At 42.6% G+C, this 20,070-nt stretch overlaps 4 protein-coding genes across 4 annotated transcripts; 1 reads left to right on the top strand and 3 right to left on the bottom strand.

The window, feature by feature from the left end:
- Positions 1–6,679: 6,679 nt before the first annotated feature.
- Positions 6,680–9,293, bottom strand: LOC118509899 (angiopoietin-1-like). Its single transcript, XM_036051154.1, has 3 exons — positions 8,466–9,293; positions 7,768–8,394; positions 6,680–7,685 (listed from the first exon to the last, which is right to left on the bottom strand). The coding sequence occupies exons 1-3, from the start codon at positions 8,843–8,845 to the stop codon at positions 6,956–6,958; spliced, it is 1,737 nt and encodes a 578-aa protein (XP_035907047.1). The 5' UTR covers positions 8,846–9,293; the 3' UTR covers positions 6,680–6,955.
- Positions 9,294–9,930: 637 nt separating this feature from the next.
- LOC118508835 (fibrinogen-like protein 1) lies at positions 9,931–11,438 on the bottom strand. The gene is made up of 3 exons (XM_036048582.1): positions 11,045–11,438; positions 10,334–10,960; positions 9,931–10,265 (listed from the first exon to the last, which is right to left on the bottom strand). The coding sequence occupies exons 1-3, from the start codon at positions 11,422–11,424 to the stop codon at positions 9,974–9,976; spliced, it is 1,299 nt and encodes a 432-aa protein (XP_035904475.1). The 5' UTR covers positions 11,425–11,438; the 3' UTR covers positions 9,931–9,973.
- A 1,895-nt stretch (positions 11,439–13,333) lies between these two features.
- LOC118509893 (fibrinogen-like protein 1) lies at positions 13,334–14,877 on the bottom strand. The gene is made up of 3 exons (XM_036051140.1): positions 14,471–14,877; positions 13,762–14,388; positions 13,334–13,690 (listed from the first exon to the last, which is right to left on the bottom strand). Exons 1-3 carry the CDS (start codon positions 14,857–14,859, stop codon positions 13,444–13,446), a joined length of 1,263 nt encoding a protein of 420 aa, XP_035907033.1. The 5' UTR covers positions 14,860–14,877; the 3' UTR covers positions 13,334–13,443.
- A 1,860-nt stretch (positions 14,878–16,737) lies between these two features.
- On the top strand, positions 16,738–18,383 carry LOC118509892 (angiopoietin-1-like). The gene is made up of 3 exons (XM_036051139.1): positions 16,738–17,388; positions 17,481–18,095; positions 18,164–18,383. Exons 1-3 carry the CDS (start codon positions 16,790–16,792, stop codon positions 18,297–18,299), a joined length of 1,350 nt encoding a protein of 449 aa, XP_035907032.1. The 5' UTR covers positions 16,738–16,789; the 3' UTR covers positions 18,300–18,383.
- The last annotated feature ends 1,687 nt before the right edge of the window (positions 18,384–20,070 follow it).

The raw sequence follows: 20,070 nt of genomic DNA, 5'->3' as shown, positions 1-20,070 counted from the left end.
TGTTGGCACTGTCGAACGGGATAGTTTAATTTTGGTAAATTTAATTTATCTATCTTCGATAATTACAGCTGTTGCGGAAACGTATCGTTTTGAAAATTCGAAATTAATTTATAAATAAAATCGAAAAGCGTTTCAAGAGTGTGTTACGTATTTGCTCATTGCTGAACATTGAGTTGTTCAGTTATATAGTTCAGGCTTGTAAACATTGCTTCAAATTAAAAGCAATTAAGGCTTTGTGGTAAGTTGAACGTACAATCTTTTTATTATGAATTCTTATATTACTAAAATGCAATAGTATCAGAATTAAAAAGTGTTGGATCTATATCGGATAAAAACTTAAACTTCAATTCAAACAAGATCAATGAAAGTTAAGAGAGCGAAGCAAACAGTCACGAATGAACTCATGCTCATCACGTCCGAGAGAGTTGTTTGGTTCATTCTCCCACACACACCAGCAATCTCGAGATGTTTAAACACGCGTTGCTCGTTCATGTACTCACGAAAAAAGTAGGCGTATTCTCGATTTGTGTGCATGTGTGTGGCAGTTCATCAGACGCCCGAGTTCATTACATAGCGTTACGGTGCGTTACATGCAAAATGTACATTTCATTCATTCCCTATTTGTTAGCAGCATCATGCAGAGAAGAATAGTTTAAACAGGTTGTAACGACTTGAATCAGAGAATAAAACCAAGGAAAGGTTCGTAATTTTCGTTGGTCACACATAACAAGTAGTTTATTTTTTTATTCATTTAAAAATATGATCTCAACCATTAGGACTTCACAAAATGTTATCTTAAAAGTTATCCTACGTATAAGTAATTTTTAATTACCGTTACTTTTTATAATTTGCCTTGTTTCTCGATCTATAAAAAAATATTTTTATTTTGTTTAATTTTGTTTAATTTTGCTTTAATACTTAGTTTAATATATTTACAATTTTGCCTTAAAGGGATTGATGTACTCGTGGCATATTTTCTACATCTCCATTATTTCTTTGTTTATTTCATAATTTAATTGAACTCATATCTATTCCTAAAAATATTCATATTCATTCATATTCATATTCGTTTATTAGTTTTCTAACAATAATTGCCTGCATAACATGAACCAGATACGTTACAATAAATAATCGTCAAAACCGTTGCCTTAAAAGAGTTTTTAAATTGTTAACTGACATGTTAAAATCTATTAAATCGTCAAAATCATTGTATGTCTCCATCATTTGTGTTATTGGGTCGTTAGCGCTATGGTTTGTAGAAGAAAAAATCCGGTCGTAATAGTTGTCGTGGTCTTAATTGTCTACCTGGAGCAAGGAAGTTAATTTTATCCAGAATAAACGGGGCGTCAATATTTCCGCTAATAGTCTTGTTAAGGAATATGCACTGTGCCGTCATTCTTCTATGTTCTAATGATTCGAGTCCAAATACTCTCTCAAATCTGAATGGCTACTAATCTGACTATTCTATCTTGTTGACGCGGGGACCAAACTAGCAAATTCAATTATGGGACGAACTAGGGAACAAAACAACGATTTTAAACAGAACGGATCTTTAAACTCTTTACAAACACGAATGACGAAACCTGATACACGTAGGGCTTTGGAAATCGTCCGGTCAAGATGATTCTGAAGCGTTAGTCTGCTATCGAGAAGCACTCCGAGATCACGAACTTCATTACAACGAGGAACGGATTAGTCTGCTATTTTATAGTCATAAATCAGGGGCGTTCTTTTCCTCGAAAACGTGATGACGTTACATTTAGAAACATTAACATGCATTTGGTTCCTAGTACACCATACGCTGATTTTTTTTAAACTATTTTGTAATACTTCGCAGTCGGCGAACTTAGTAACAGGTACGTAGATTTTTAGGTCATCGGCGTATAGTGATTTGTATGCATCAGGCAGAAAATTCGCAATGTCATTTATAAAAATAACGAACAATAGTGGTCCTAGAACGCTTCCTTGCGGTACTACTGAGGAATTAGAAAATTCAGTAGAAAATGACGCTCCGATATTTATTCTTATAGACCTATTTGTTAGAAAGCTTTTAAACCATCGATCAAAATTCCTATGCACACCATATTTTGTTAATTTCGCCAGCAGAATCATATGGTCGATTTTATAAAACGCCGCATGGAAATCAGTATAAACACAATCGATCTGCTTGTTTTTGTTGAAATACGAGTAACAGTTGTGTATAAAGCTAACTAGGTTTGTTTCTATCGAGCGGTTCGGGATAAATCCATGTAGATCCGGAGTGAATATTTGACGAAAACCAAAGTGTAGGTATTTGCTAACCAACAATTCAAACAGTTTGCTGGTGGCGCAGAGCATGGAAATACCTCGGTAGTTTGCATTATTACTCTTGTCCATCTTCTTATGTACAGGAAACATCCAAGAGGATTTCCAGACAAGCGGGAAGCTTCCTAACTGCAAAGGTATTGATCGTTTCTCATTCATGTAGGATGGCCTGACCGTATTTTTAAATATCGATGGTCTCATATGTTAAATTGTAACGAACGTGTATTTATTAATAGCTGCTAATATTTCCTTTTTCTTTCCAATTTTGAACTGTTACTAGAGTTATGTAAAGCCATAACCACCCAATACATCTTTCAGACAAGTACATTTTTCAGATATAACGATGGCTAAAATATTTAGAATTGTTTATAATATTATAAAAATAAATAATCGAGGGTAGAAAGAAGCAAAGAAAGAAGGTATGCAAAGAAAGATTGAAATAATAAGCAAAATGATCAGATATTTATTTAAAAATAACAACAAAAACTTTAAAAAAAAATACGTGTGCAAAATGTTTGCATAGGTAAACGTAGGTAGCTATGTCAAATATTCACGGTGCGTAGATCATGTAGTGCATTTGGAGGGATCAGCTAGGTGTGGTGTATTTTAAGATGTAACTGCAAAACTATAGCATATCAGGGTCAATCTACCGAAAATAATGTCGAGCAATCGAGCAATAAATGAATACCGACTGCAGTACGCCGATAGACACGACAAACTTATTTCGCTGTATGATAATGTTCGGCCACATGTAACATCACTCGTGAAAACGTATTTAGATACGTTGAAAGGGGAAATCTAGCCCCACAGATACTGCAGCTATGAATATCACCATCTCTTCCGATAGTATCATGAAAAGCATTCAACGAGCCAGCTGATTTTCGTGAAAAGATCCATTAATAGCCAAATAGATGGGCAAAAGCAGTTAAAGGCGATGGAAAATAATTTGTACACTGAATGCAAAACGATTTTTCTAAATTTATTTATTTATTCATTAAGTATTTTCCTACAGATTTAAAAATCCAAAAGGGCATTCCATCACCCTTTAAATCTATAAACTAACCTAGCCCTGTCCGTGTTACACGCGAATCGGCTTTTGAAGCAATACTGTAGTGATAGTCAAAATTGTGAAAATGCTTGTCGAAAACCCTACTCATATCTTCAAAAGGTTCAGAGACTGATCTAGTTCGTGGTAAACGGATAAATTGGTCGGAGTGAATAACCCTTTCAGGTGCATTCATGTTGATGCACGAGAGAAGAAAGATAACATCAATTTCCCCAATTTCCTCAAGACATTTCAGCACGCCAAGGAAGATGTCGAATGGCTAAGCGAGTAATGCGCCTCTGAACTGATTCCAGTTTGTTGATCCATACACGATGATTTGGGCCCCATGTGACGCAATTAAACTCCAGTATGGGTCTTACAAGCGCTACAAATATTTATTTATTTTATTTATTTATATATTTAGTTCATATTGTCCGCCAATGATGGTTCAACAATGTTCATTAACACTTAAATGGAAAGCGAGGATGACAGTCAGGATTAGGTGGCAAGGAAAGAGACTTCTCGAAGACGGACACGAAAACGAGACAAGGAGACATTATAGTCGAACAGGTGATAGCACTTGTTGAAATATGGCTTTAAAGCACATAGGGTCAGTAAAGTCATTTGCCTGTCTGATCACGAATCCTAGCATTCTGATTGCTTTGTTTACAATGTTAAGGAAATGGTCATGGAATGTTACCAGTACGGTCCAGTACGGTTCCGAGATCGCAAACAGTGTAGCATATGCTAACTTTTGATCACATATAGAATAGTTGTTCCTCACCGGACATAGTTTACGAGAAAAACTTATGCAGTAACATTTATCTATCGAGAGCGTCATATCATTACAAACACACCAATTATTTTTAACAGTTCACGGCCAACTGAAGACGAGTACAATCCTCCACGAATTTAACTGATTTGTAAAGCTTAATGTCGCCGGCCCAGCAAAATATTTGAATGTATTTGGTTTGAAGCGTGCTGTCATTAATAAATATAATAAATAGAAGTGGTCCTAGATTGCTCCCCAATCTTCTATCTTAACCCTATATGTTTGACCTTCTAAATAAGACCGAAGCAACTGTACAAGATCTACGCAATTACTTAACCATTCGAGATTTTTTCAGTAAGAGATTAGGGTTAATACGGTTTGAAGCTTTGAAGTCTGTATATATCACATCGGTTTGAAAATCAGAGTCCATTTCTTTAATACATTCAGACGTGAATTGAATTAGGTTGGTTGTAAAAGACCTCTTTGGAAGAAAGCCATGTTGATTAGCGGATATGTACTGCAAGCCACGTGACATAAGGGCCATGAAGACAAGCGATTCAAGTACTTTCGCAACAGCTGACAGATATGTGATAGCTTTTGCTTCCTTTTCTTAAAGATCGGTATCATAAATGAGGCTTTCCACGCATCAGAAAAACTTTTATGTTTAAGTGATAATGAACATAGGTCACTGATAGGACGACACAACGTCTCGGCACACTTCATAAGCAACGCAGAAGGGATTCTGTCAGGGCCAAGTATAAAAGAAAAGCTTCAGCTTTCTGGTGGCAGAAGCAACCGCGTCCGGAGTCACAGAAATACTTGAAATGGAACAGTCGATAACATCCTTAGGCAGGCGGTCGAGCATCGGTTTATTGTCATCAATGTTAAATTTTGTTTAAAATCATTTTTCAATTTGCCAAACATAAACCGCTCGAATATACATTTCACTCCTGATTATATATATGGACTAATTATATTAATAAATGAACTGTATGTGTCTTGGAACTACAACCTCAAAAAGTCCGGCCTGCCATTTCTGGCTTTTTGCGATTTTAGTTTAGCCGTAGCTGCATAGTCAGTCCTGCGAATGGGGAGCCGGTCTGGAAGGAATTTGAACTCCGGTTCTGTCGTATGGAGACCAGCACTACTATCGTCTCGGCCACCGGGCCGTCCCAATCACGTTAAGGAAGCCAGAAATGGCATGCCGAAAACTCTCGAGGTTATAGAATCAAAATCAAAAGAAGTAGAAGATATGGACTATGTGCATGGTTGGTTTGTTTAACTGAGAGTGACTTTGAGTCATTTGACATCTTGCATCTCTTAAATATGTACGGTGATGGGCAATAGAATAAGCCCACCTTTACATCCGATTTCCATACTACTACTTTCAACCCTTCTACTCGGTTATACCGAAATACAGAATAAAAAAACATCATGAGCATATTAACTTTCTACGTCAATATTGTTTCAGCGAAAAAAATAAAAAAATTGAAAAGAATAAAAAATAATTACTAATGCTTGTTTTGACAAATAATTGACTAGAGCAGTGCAGCTGGACTGTGTCAAAGGCCTAACTCGGAAAAGGGATTTTCCAAAACTATTAAAAAACATTGTTTTAACAATGGTTTTAATTTCAAATCTTGTAGAAAATTTTATTTTAATAATTATTTAATATTTTTACAAGACTTGCATCAGAATGACAAAAAGATGATCAGAATCGGTATCTGGATTGATCTAGTTATGGGATCTTTTTTTTAAATGCTACATCAATTCCTTTAAAATCAACATCATAAACCCATTTTTAGGCTTTTTTCAGAATTATGAGGTCTTATACTTTTGACGACCGTCTTTCTGACTCAACCTCCTAATTTTGCTGAGAGGATAACTGAATTGGAAATGCTCTTTTTTCTTCAGCATGGCGATCGAAAGATAACAATGAAAAGAAGAGAGTGCACACTTATGCCACACATACATAATATAATAGCATTAAAAGTTACTCATCCAGTTACCTACACTCAGTGACGAATTTGGCCCCTTGGAGGCCCTAATCAGAATTTAAAAAGGAATCCCCTACCACATTGCAAAGGCTTATCATGTGACTAATATTCTCAACACCTCTTTCCTACTTGCAGGCCAACACCAGAATCCAGAATCCCCGCGTCGTTTTTTGCCATCTCTGCTTTTTGCTTCTCTCCGTCGACTCTCTCTCTCTCTGTCTCTCTCTCTCTCTCTCTCAGCCGCCTTTATATGTAGCTCCCGAACTTTTAGAAGCCCTACTTTAGCCGCCTCTAGGGACATCTATACCTTATGTCTAGGCGCTAAATCGTAGCGGCCAAGGTCGCTGCACGTGGAAGGGGGTAGAATAGGGGGTCCATTGCCACCTCGGGGCCTCTGTCGAGACACGCCACTGCCTACACTCAAACTACATAAAATATTTTACATGCCACACATATATCTGCGAAGAAACGAAGAGCTCTATCGCCGACAAAAATGTGATGTGATGTGAGAAATTGATTGTTTCTGCGTCATAAATTACTTTTAACATTTCTATTTAGATGACTTGGACATGGTCGTTGCTTTGTTTATTTTCATATAAATGTGCGATACATCTAGATTATAGATATAGACGTCTATAGAGATCTAGCTTATAAATCAAATACATCTTGTTGAATTCTGTACTTTGCATGCATTCCGTTCTCCAAGATAAGACAATTAGATCTAGATATATGATGCATTGGGTATGTCAGGTTATTATACAACATTTGCCAGCAAACGTTTTGATCAATGTTGGCGAGAGGTCTGTTCAATCAAGCCTCCACAGTAAGAAAAGATCATCACTCCGTTGGCATTGTCATGGTTTCAACAGGCTGTGTTGTCGAATCGACAGTAGTTTCAGTGACCTCAGCTGTCACAGAACCTGGTGTGGTTGTAGTTGTGGGATTTTCAGCAGTCGTGGTTTCAGGATCTACGGTTGTTATAGCGGGAGTTTCAGGATCCATGGTCGTCATAGTGGAAGTTTCAGGATCCGTGGTTGTCATAGTGGAAGTTTCAGGATCCATGGTTGTCATAGTGGAAGTTTCAGGGTCCATGGTTGTTATAGTGGAAGTTTCAGGATCCGTGGTTGTCATAGTGGAAGTTTCAGGATCCGTGGTTGTCATAGTGGAAGTTTCAGGATCCGTGGTTGTTATAGTGGGAGCTTCGGTAGTCGTAGTTTGGGATGCATCAGTTGATGTTGAAGTGGGTTCGGTTGAAGGCGCAGTTTGAGCACCCATAGTTGATGTAGATGATGCGTCTGAGCCCGACGTTGTCGTAAAGATGGTTGTTGAAGTGAATGTGGTTTTGGCCGGCTCAGTAACCTCCTGGGTTGTTTCAGTTCCCATGGCTGGGGTAGTGGTCGTTGTTTCACTGACCGTGGTTGTGGTACTTTCAGTGGTGGTTGGCATTTGCTTGCGCTTCACCATCATGCGGCTCTTCTTCAGACTGTAGAATGGTCCACGGAAAGTCTCCCAGAACATGCCGGTCGTGCTACCGGACAGACCCTTCAGGTACAGACCGTTCAAGTTGCTGAAACACACACAGAAATAATAGCAAACAGTCATGTTATAACAGCAAATATCAAAATAAAACCGTTCCGTTATTCACTTGCCTTTGACCACAGTCAGTGTACCACCAGGCACCGCGGTTCGAGACGGCACAGTTGCTCTCGCTGTTGTCCAGATCCAGATCGTAGGCGCTGAACAGCACACCGACCACATCTCCATACGAGTCACCGGCAGGACCACTGTATCCGTCCAACTTGGTGATTGGATAGAAGTCGTTTCCTGATCCAATTTCGAAGTTGTCGTAACGGGCGTACGTTACGTTCTTCTCGAAGTCCTCCAACAGGATGAACAACTCGTATTCACCGGAAGAAGTGATATTGTGGATGCGGTCCAGACCCAACCAGTAATCACCACCGTCGAACTCTCCGAAGCCAGATCGGTACTCGCTGTAACCGCGGTAGAAATCGGTCGATCCGGCCTGACGGTTCTGGATCACAGTGTATGCGCCTGGCTGGAAGTCGAGGACGCACACTACCTTCGTCGGCTCGGCAAACACATCCTGCACCAGGTACGTGCCAGTCTGGGTGATGCGCTCATCGTCGCACGATGTGTAGACGGTGTCACCTTCCGGTACTGGAGGCTTTCCGCCTTCTTGACGATTCTCCAGAGCCAGGATGGATTCAGTGAGGAACGTCTTTGTTAATAATTTTTGTTGCTTAGTGGTAAGCTCTCTGCAAGTGCACAAAATGAATTAATTTTTTCGTTAGTGAACTCATCAAAACCGATCGTATTGGCTTCATACCTGACCCATTGCATGATCTGTGCCGTGGTGATCGAAGAGATAAACAACTGTTCGTTGATGTTCTCACTAGTCTCCGATGTTAGACCGACGTACCAAGACACACTCTTCGCGTGTTTCTTCATGTCCAGCAGCTTACTGTACACGGAACCGTACTTGTTGCGTAGGTTCTGGATCAACCTCAACAGGTTCGATTCGACCTTCTTCAGCTTTCCAACGATCTCGTGGCAGCCACACTTATCGATATCACTGCCCCCGTTTGATGGTGGGTGAGGTGATGGCACTATTGGCCTCACACCATATTTAGGCGCTACAGCGTCAATTTTCGCGAGGCACAGGTTCGCCAAACAGCCCACCACTAATACACACACAACTAACTTCATCTTGCCTCCACTTCCTGTTGTATACTGACGCTCGCATAGAGAAATCGCTGCCTTAAATACTCTTCTGAAATGGTAAACAAGGGACCGGGGACTCAATCCCGTTAGAAGAGCAGGTTAGAAGATTATCTATGCAACGAAAAGATGGGAAACGGAATCAGGGTTGCCTAATTTGCGATTCTTCCAATCTTCGTTTGGTCATTATTCATCGATGTTCTCTTTGCTTGTTTTGGTAGAATTCCTTTGACCCAGCATTTCTCTACATGGCTAGGGAAGCTTTGATGAAGAAAATGTATATGAATTAGTTCATTATTTGTGTTGATAAACTGTCGAGGTGGACCGGGTTTATACAGATTCAAAAGGAATTTCATAATTGCAATAACAATATAGTGCAACATGAATGCAATCTACGAGCCGTCTAACTTAATTATAAAAATAAATAAAAAAAATAATGTATGAAAACTATAAGAAAATATATCCAATTTTTATGTTTTGACGGAAGCTTAGATTAAAATTCAGTTGAGCGTTATACTTTATAGAATATATCTGTGGTGAGCATTGCAACTTATGATGCAACTTTATTTCTTCCATTGATATGGAAATATCATACGTCAGTTAAATTTTTACAAGCTCCTAATGATTGCAAACGAAATTCTTTTCATGAGTTGTGTATAACTTGAATTATAAGTACGAATAAATTAATACGTTGCAGTGAAATGCTTTCCACCTCTCACATAAAACATTTAGCATTCAAATGCATTTCCATTGCGAACAGAACTTCCTAAAACCTTCATCATTATAAGTCTCATCAACTGGTATTACCCCAAAAAGAAGTTATTAGCCTCAGCATGATATACTTCTCTATAACATGCCTGCAAACCATTCGCTTTTTAACATGTTGATAAGCACACATTTAAACTACATAATGCATCGAATTGTGATAATGCAATGTAACAGATTTCCCAATCCAAAATAGTATTCCATTTACTCCACTAGGTCGAGATTGAAGAAATCGTTATTTTTTAATGCTCTTACTTAACTTACAGATAATCATAGGCATGCCAATTCATCCTTGTTGGCATCCCACAAGCATGCCAATTCATCTCATGAGATACTGCAGTATCTTCGATGTTACTCCATGGTTGGTGCATCGGTTGGTGCATCGGTTGGTGCATCGGTTGGTGGGGCCGTCATCCCATTGATCGGCGTCATATCGGTAGCCGGTGGAGTAGTGGTCTCAGCTTCCGTGGTAGTCATAGGTGTCGTAGAGGTCGTTGTCGCAGCGTCCGTAACGGTTGTCATTTGCTTGCGCTTCACCATCATACGGCTCGTCTTCAGACTGTAGTTAATTCCACGGAAAGTCTCCCAGAACATGCCGGTGGTGCCACCAGACAGACCTTTCAGGTACAGACCGTTCAAGTTGCTAATAGAGAAATAGAAAATGTATCATAAAGGTCATAGTATAAAGCAAAAGCTTATTTCTTCAATTACCTCTGGCCACAGTCAGTGTACCACCAGGCACCGCGGTTCGAGACGGCACAGTTGCTCTCACTGTTGTCCAGATCCAGATCGTAGGCGCTGAACAGCACGCCGACCACGGATCCGTACGAGTCACCGGCAGAACCACTGTATCCGTCCAACTTGGTGATTGGATAGAAGTCGTTTCCTGATCCAATTTCGAAGTTGTCGTAACGGGCGTACGTTACGTTCCTCTCAAAATCCTCCAGCTGGATGAACAACTCGTAGTCACCGGAAGAAGTGATATTGTGGATACGGTCCAGACCCAACCAGTAATCACCACCGTCGAACTCTCCGAACCCGGATCGGTACTCGCTGTAACCGCGGTAGAAATCGGTCGATCCGGTCTGACGGTTCTGAATCACAGTGTATGCGCCCGGCTGGAAGTCGAGGACGCACACTACCTTCGTCGGCTCGGCGAACGCATCCTGCACCAGGTACGTACCAGTCTGGGTGATGCGCTCATCGTCGCACGATGTGTAGATGGTGTCACCTTCCGGTACTGGGGGCTTTCCGCCTTCTTGACGTTTATCCAAGTCCAGGATGGATTCAGTGAGGAAGGTCTTTGTTACCAATCTCTGCTGGTCGATGGTAAGCTCTCTGTAAGAACATAACAAGAAAGAAAATGCCGTCTTTTCGTTTCGCGCTTTTCGCTGACGGATCGTATTGAACTTTGATACGTACCTGATCGACTGCATGATTTGAGCAATGGCAAGCGATGAGTCCACAATCTGTTCGTTAATGGTCTGCCCAGTAGCCGTTGTTAGATTTGCGTACCAGGCCACACCCTTCACAATTTTTTTCAAATGGAGCAGCTCGCTATGCACGTATCCATACTTGTTGTACAGATTGACGATAACCTGCAATAGATGCGATTTCACCTGCCTCAGCTTGCCAACGATCTCGTGGCAGCCACACTTATCGATATCACTGGCACCGTTTGATTGTGGGTGGGGTGGTGGCGCCGTTGGCCTTACACCGTACTTTGGTGCAATGGCGTCGGTGTTGGCGAGGCTCAGGCTCGCCATACAGCCCACTGCTAATACAAGCACTATCAACTTCATCCTGCTAACAGTCGCTGCTGGGCACTGATGCTTGAGTAGTCAAATCGCTGTCTTAAATACTCTTCCAGCGTGGTCAACAACCCGTGAACGGGGGACTGGGATGCGATCCCGTTAGAAGACGAGCGGGTTCGAAGGGGAACCACCAGGTGGGATGGTTGTGGAAAGCGAAACGGAATAGAAGTTGCCTAATTTGCGAATCTTCCCATCTTCGTTCGGTCATGGTGGATTTAGCTTTTATTGCTGTACACCAGATACGAGTTGGGCGATGACAGTTAGAGAACTTGTTTGTCAACGTTGCTATCCGATCGGACCAAGAGTTTTGTTTATTCTATTTGCAAACCTATAATTTTGATACTGCAGATCGTTGAATACAGCTGAATAATGTTTCAATTATTCAAACAATTTTAGATTAAAACTTGAGAAGTATCCATATTCCAGCAATATCGCATTAATAGGAGGATAACAATTTTGTAAAAACTTTTAAAAGCAATTTAAACAATAAGTCGTCAAGAAAATTAAGCCATGTAAAATGTTTTTCTTTCCATCCTTTACTTCATTGTACCTTCCACCTCTATGCTGCTTATTTTGCAGTAGGCTTCCTGCCAAACTGTTTGACAGTCCAGCAACTTTTAGCATTCTTCCTCTCGTATCCACAAACTGCTTGCCGTAGTGGAAATTCTCCTTTCTTTTCGATATCACACGGCTACAAGACAAAGTTGATCGACCGTTGCTATAGTTCGCTCTGCGTTGCATAGGAATATCGAGATTGGATGTTGTCAATCATGATTTGTTCTTTTTTGTTGGTGGTGTGTGCGAGCAGAGCATGTGGAAAAGAAGGATGAACCACGAGCTAACTGAGCTGTTTGACGATGCAGACATCCTGACGATTGCCAAAGTCGGAAGGATACGCTGGTTAGGGCACGTGATGAGGATGTCGGACTCATGCCCTAGCAGAAGATTGCTCGTCAGCGACCCGTTCGGCACGAGGCGTAGAGGAGAGCAGCGAGCTCGTTAGCTGGACCAAGTGAAGTCAGACCTGAGGGAGATCGGATTCAGACCTGAGGGAGATCGGATGGAGGACAGCAGCCACAGACCGAATTTCTTGGAAACGAAAACGTGCTCCATGGGAGCAGGCCAAGAAAGACGAAGAAGATACTACACACCAAACCACATGGCATCTTCATCATACTTCTTGTTCATCGTTGGCACTACAACCTCAAGAGGTTTCGCCCAGTGATTTCCGGCTTTCAGTGGCTTAACTTTTCCCGTAGAAAAGCAGCCAGATTTACGTACGGGGAACGGCCCAAATGGGATTTGAACCTCGGTCCTGCTGTGTGCAGACTGGCGCCGCTGTCACTTCTACCACCGGGCAGCCGCGATCATATAAATTGTTTATGCTTTCGAACCTTTGTGCTATAGTAACATCGTGAGATGTGCAGAAGCTAGTTCTTTTGATCTTCATCGTTTACGTAAAACATTTGTTTACCATCTATAATAGTTATCACATACCTACCAAGAAAAAAAGAGTATCTTTAGACCACTAGTGATTATTTTCTTTAAAGCTGTAAAGATAACCACAAGGATTACAACGCCCCCGTTTGTGTGGAAGATCAATTTAGTAGTCGCTATATGATCGAGATCTATAAGCCGAGCGAGACTGCAAAGCGCTTCTTACACCAAAGAAGTTAGTCATACACTTCGAAATGCGCTTTGTAGGAATACTGCAATTGACAAGTAGTTTTATCAAAAACTCTGCCGTTTCTTCTCGGGTTATCTGATCCCTTCGTCATATCCCACAAGAGAGAGAGAAAGGATGCGTGTACAAATATTACAACAACTTTTTTCTTATACTTTAATGTAAGGCAAGGGGGATTGTGATACGCAGCGAATAACTGACAGAATGGTCAATCAAGCATATGGATGGGTATCCATTGAATTGAGATTACGAAAATCATTATTTTTATTGCTTTCAATTAAACTTACAGTGCATCATTTTTCCACAAGACTGTCAACGCGTCTTCAATAACGGCGTTTCGAAGGTGGAGTCGGGTCAGTTGGTGGTAGCGTGGTCGTTTCGGCAGTGGTCTCAGCCGGTGTGGTTTCGGCACTAGACGGCGTTGTCGTAGCTTCCGTAGTGGTTGGCATTTGCTTGCGCTTCACCATCATGCGGCTCTTCTTTAGACTGTAGTTAACTCCACGGAAAGTCTCCCAGAACATGCCGGTGGTGCCACCAGACAGGCCCTTCAGGTACAGACCGTTCAAGTTGCTGATGAAAGAGAAAGAGAAAATGTATCAAACGGCCGTATAATAACGCAAAAGGCCTTTTACTTCACTTACCTCTGGCCACAGTCAGTGTACCACCAGGCACCGCGGTTCGAGACGGCACAGTTGCTCTCACTGTTGTCCAGATCCAGATCGTAGGCGCTGAACAGCACGCCGACCACGGATCCGTACGAGTCACCGGCAGAACCACTGTATCCGTCCAACTTGGTGATTGGATAGAAGTCGTTTCCTGATCCAATTTCGAAGTTGTCGTAACGGGCGTACGTTACGTTCTTCTCGAAGTCCTCCAACAGGATGAACAACTCGTATTCACCGGAAGAAGTGATATTGTGGATGCGGTCCAGACCCAACCAGTAATCACCACCGTCGAACTCTCCGAAGCCAGATCGGTACTCGCTGTAGCCACGGTAGAAATCGGTCGATCCATCCTGACGGTTCTGGATCACAGTGTATGCGCCCGGCTGGAATTCGAGGACGCACACTACCTTCGTCGGCTCGGCGAACGCATCCTGCACCAGGTACGTGCCAGTTTGGGTGATGCGCTCATCGTCGCACGATGTGTAGATGGTATCGCCCTCTGGTGCTTGAGGTCTTGTCTCCTCATGACGTTTCTCCAGAGCCAGGATGGATTCAGTGAGGAAGGTCTTTGTGACCAATCTCTGCTGGTTGATGGTAAGATCTCTGCAGAAACACAAGTAATGATACAACACCGTTCGTTAGCAATCTTCAAAGATTTGCTTGCTCCATCGACTGCGATTCTTACCTGATCGATTGCATGATCTGTGCCATGGCGATCGAAGAAGTCAACAGCTGTTCGTTGATGTTCTCGGAAGTTTCCGACGTTTGGCCGACGTACCAGGACACACTCTTGACGTGTTTCTTCATGTCGAGCAGCTCGCTGTACACGGAACCGTACTTGTTGCGCAAGTTCAGGATCAGCCTCAGCAGGTTCGATTCGACCTTCTTCAGCTTGCCAACGATCTCGTGGCAGCCACACTTATCGATATCACTGCCCCCCTTCGGTGATGGTTGGGGCGGTGGGGTAGGTGGCGCCGTTGGCCTTACGCCGTACTTTGGCGCAATGGCGTCGGTGTTGGCGCGGCTCAGGCTCGCCATACAGCCCACCGCTAATACAAGCACGATCAACTTCATCTTGCTAACACTTCCTAGTGTACACTGACGCTCGGAACAGCCGGATCGCTGTCTTAAATACCCTTTTGCGCTGGTCACCGGACGATCGACAGGGGGTGACGGGATGTGATCCCGTTAGAAGACGAGTGGGATAAAAAAAAGTCTGTGGGACGAAGCGATGAAAAAAGGAATGAGAGTTGCCTAATTTGCGATTCTTCCGATCTTCACTTGGTCTTAACCGTTTCTTCGTTTATTGTTGAACATCTATGTTTGTCACTAACTCCAAAATTCATATGCTATGAATATTGGTTATTAACTGTAGAACCAAAAAAAGGCCTTTGTAGTAACATAATATTAGATGTTATCCAAAACTTCATTAATTGAAACTATCACCTTATAAAATTGAAAAATCGTTTGTTTAGTTAATTTATTTACTTATCTATTCAACTATGCATTACGGTTTTTACATACTTTACTGGATTTTTGAAATGATATTATTTTTATTTGTGTTGAGTCGTATAATACGGAAAAAGAGTAAGATACACTAGTTCCATCGGTTAGACGCTTTAAGAAACAATTATTCAACCGTGATGATTATTTTTTGATGATAAGAACTATTTAAACTTTACTGATAACTCTTTTCTTTTAATATAATTAGGTCAATAAATTTTCCAACTGCTGTAATTTTTCTTATAAATTTAATTCCTTCCAAGTTCAAATGATCCGGACAAAATAAGTTCAAAATAATTGTCAAAAAAATTATAAATGCTTTTAATATCAGCAGAAATGTCTACTAAATTGAATAGGTTAACAATTTTTCCCTTTATTCTAATCCATATCTACGTAAAAAAAAACAATATTTACAATATTGATGAGCATCGAAACGATGTACCGTTAGCATTAATGCATGCAAACTTGCCATTCGAGTCCTGCAGGAGGTACAAGGCTCAAAGGAAAAAATAGCCACATGCATATCGTTATCTATTCCTGATGTCGCACATCCAGCACCATGTCCAGCGTCCCCATTAATCCGAATGTCACTGACCGCGTAGAATCTCGGCCCGTACTTTAAAAAAAAAGCACATCAAAATTAGAATATACAGCAGCAACAAAAAAAGGGGGGGGATAAAAATAATATGCCTCTTTTTCTACCGATGTATTTCATAAGCCACTAACCTTTGAAGAGCCCAATCTCCAAGATTTTTTTTGTATACAATATCCAAACCATAGCACAGCATGCGGCGCATCATATCGGGTGAATGCGATTTCTGCTACAGTTTTGTATACTCTCATACGAAAATTCTACCTGCGAATCGATTTGGACGACGGCGATCGAAATCAAACACCAAATGAAATAAACACAAAAACGAGTTTTTTTTTTACAATGCTTTCTTAGATTTGATCGCCGGGGGTGCGATGTTCGCTAGAACCAGTTCTTTCGCTAGCCGGAATAGGCGTCAGCATAGGGGACATTTGCATATTTTGGAAGAAATGGGCCAATTTCGGTCGCCGTGCCCTCTGTCTCTCAGCTGGGACCGATCGGCTAGCGGGCGCGCTAATGAACACACACACCGGACGCCCAATTCTTGGGACACTGGAGGAGATCGCACAGATGAGCCTGAGGTTCGCGGATAGTGTCCGTTGCAGATTCTGCTGGGGATTCGGAAACGATTTTGGCAAAGCAAATTATCTGGCGTGCGATTCCCTAAACCTGTCCCCGGTCCCTGGATGTGGATGTCTCGTAATAAATTATCAGCTGTAGTTTTGCTATTTGGAAGTCGATAAACCCCTGGCGATGTTGGTGGTGGTGGTAGTGTGGCCTAACGGTACCGACGCCGATCTCGGGCGTACGGGACGTTGAACCGCCTAGATTTGCTATAAATTGAACTGGCAGCCAATCAGCCGGTATCAGTTTCGTCTGGAGTCTTGGTTTGTAGAGACACAGAGCAGCATGAGAAGCTTCCTCCTAGTTCTGACGCTGGCGCTGGCGCTGGCTAGTGCCGCCACAACCGAGGACAAGGAAGACAAGGTCCCGGAGGAGATCATCGAGGAGATTAAGGCCAGTGACGACAAGGCGGCTGACGATGATGACGACGTGCGCGGCTACAGCTACTACAACGTAGTGCACGGACAGCATGGCGGAAGCTCTGGCGAACAAGGATACCGTCCGCCGAACTTTGCTCCGTCCAAGATCGGCTACGGAGGTGGTGGCTACGATGGCGGTTACGGTGGCGGCTATGGAGGTTCGTACCCAACGCGTCCCCCACCACGCCCGGAGCCGGACTACGACTTCCCGAAGCCGAAGCCTCCGCCGAAGTGCAACTGCAAGGATATCATCGATCAGATCGATGACCTTGACGAAAAGATCATCAAATCGCTGCTGGATCTGGAGATCAAGGCCGACAGCATCCAGACCGATGTGGCCACCATCCACAAGGAAACTGAGAAGGTTGCCTTCGTGTCGTCGCAGACGCAGCTGGTCGCCAACGCAGTCGACAACCAGCTGAACATTGTGCGCCAGAACCTTACCATCATCCAGTCCGACGTCGAGTGAGTACTGTGATAACAGCCATCCGCCATTCTTCACGATTTTGCCGTAAATCATTACTTATCTGTACACTTTCTCGCGGTACCTTCAACAGGGAATTGACGCAGTTCCAGCAGAACATCCCCGACCGAACCTACCTGACCGAGGCCCTGTTCGGCCTGAAGTGCAGCTACGGCCGCAAGGACAAGCGTGGCGATGACCGTATCTACGCTTCGTGCGAGGACCCCAACATCAAGAAAACTGGCAGCTACTGGATCAAGGCCAACTTCTACAAGCCCGTGAAAGTGATCTGCATGCTGGACTATGGTGGCCGCTGGATGGTCATCCAGAACCGTTTCGATGGCAGCGTTGACTTCTACCGCCCGTGGAGGGAGTACAAGTACGGATTCGGAAACAATGAGGGAGGCGAATACTGGCTGGGATTGGACCGCATCCATCAGTTCACCAAGGGTGGCGCTGCCCAGCTCTTGATCGTGCTGGAGGACTTCGAAAAGAACATTACGTACGCCAAGTACGACCAGTTCGCCATTTCTGACGAGAACGATCAGTACAAGATCCTGAAGCTGAAGGGCTTCATCGGTGGTGCCGGCGATTCGTTCGAGGCTGAGGGCATGCGCTTCTCGACCTACGACTACGACAACGACAAGTTCGACCAGAACTGTGCGGCCATCACACACGGTGCCTGGTGGTACAAATCGTGCGGTGAAAGGTATGTACTTTGATATGTCCCCCAACTTCCAGACGTAGCTCACACCGAATTTTCTCTTTCGCCGACAGCAATCTCAACGGTCTGTACCTGAACGGACCGACACTGGAGAAGACCGGTGTCTACTGGAACACGTTCCGCGGATACAACTACAGTCTGAAGAAGACCCGAATGATGATCCGACACAGGGAAGGCCCTGGCTACTGAACGCTGCAAACTTGACTCTTCTTAGCTATAATATTACAACAACAAGCAAACACAAATCGTTCAATAAAGTTTGACACGTTTTTGGACAAATTGTGGTACGATTCTTTGCTCACTGCGTTACCGACGAAAGGAAACAGGTTTTGGGTTTCGGGACCGTAGCACAAAAAGGCAAGGGAACCGCCGGTAAGGCAAATCACATTCTTTTCGATGGCTTCCAACGATATGTCACAAACATCAGCTTCAATCAGTCACATGTCATCTTGCAGTTGATTCTGGAAATGTTTAAGACTTTTTGGTATTCGTTGGCGCAGTTATAAGCATTTTGGGGATACCTTAAACCGATGAAAAAATTTACCACTTTTTTTATGTTTCTAATTTTTTTTTTCAACTTAAATAGGTAAATTAAAAGAATGATTATAAGTTTAATCGACCACTTTTGAAATTTGGAACATAGGATTAAAGTAGTTAGCGACCAGCACTTAGCATCAACTAGGCGATAGGAATTGGCTCCATAGGCTTCAAATATTTGACGAATGATATCGGTGAAACTTACTTTCCCTGAACTGCTCGAATCACCAAAGTCCTTATTTTGGTTACAGACCGTACTGCCAGTTCCTTTTTGGTCACTTTTCACCTGTATTTTTTTACCTAACCAGCTTACAAGTATTTTTTTAATTTCTTTTATTAAATTTTTAGTCGTTGGAGGGGCGGATCAACCTAGGTGCGGAAGGAGCGGCCGCACGAGGCCTCGTTGGTTAGGGGAGGCTTGTCGGATAGGGAAATCTTGTTGGTCTTACTCACGGACGAGTCACAATAAGAGGGACCTCAACTGCCATTCTTCTCGGGGCCTCCAAAGACATTGACTAGCCAATGAGTCGGTAAACAGTTTCTAGTACCAGGTACGAATATTTTTACCGAAATCACTTGCCACCATGACTCACTTGCCCCAACGTCCGTTAATTGTCTTATATTTGTTAATCCGTTACTCTCGTTTAACTATAGCAGTACCAGTCTTCCGGTTAAACGATCTATTAAGAATATTAAGAAATCTAGCTCGAACTTTTTCTTCTTCCTTGGCACTAACAACCTAGAGAGGTCTCGGCTTGCTATTTCTGACTTTCTGTGACTTGCTTTTACCCGTAGCAAAGTAGTCAGCCCTGCGTACGGGGAGTCGGTCAGGATGGGATTTGAACCCCGGTCCGGCCGGCCGTATGAAGACTGGTGCCGATATTGCCTCGGCCACCGGACCACCCCAGCTCGAACTATCCAGATATTGATAAAGCGAAAGTAAATCACTATCACTTGAACTTAATTGGATTTCATCCGGAATTATTGACCAATTTGAATTTAGTATAGCTCCATTAAGAATAAAAAAAAATCATCGCTATAGTATCTTCTTCTTGGCTTAACAATCTGCTTGGCCATGCCAACCATGCAGTGGTTCACTAGGCTCAATGAAAGTTAGATAGTCTATGCTCACTAAGGATGAATGGTTAGAATGTATTTTTGATCTTCAATCCTGCCATGGGAAGACCGTCATAACTAACTCTTCGGTCATCGGACCAAGGTAAAAGATAAAAAATAAAATAAGATAAAAAATAGTTAAGACTAAGAGAAACCATATTTATACTTTGTTGTGATGTTAGGCAACTATACATAAACTACCAACTAATAATCTTTCTTCTTCTTCCTTGGCACTGCAGCCTCGAGAGGTCTCAAGCAAAGCAAAGAAGTCAGTACTTGCAGGCGGCCGTGATGAGATAAGAACCGC

Source organism: Anopheles stephensi, chromosome 3 (genome assembly GCF_013141755.1).
Source record: "Anopheles stephensi strain Indian chromosome 3, UCI_ANSTEP_V1.0, whole genome shotgun sequence".
NCBI classification, from domain to species: Eukaryota; Metazoa; Arthropoda; class Insecta; order Diptera; family Culicidae; genus Anopheles; species Anopheles stephensi.
This window is presented reverse-complemented; position numbering and strand designations above follow the sequence as displayed.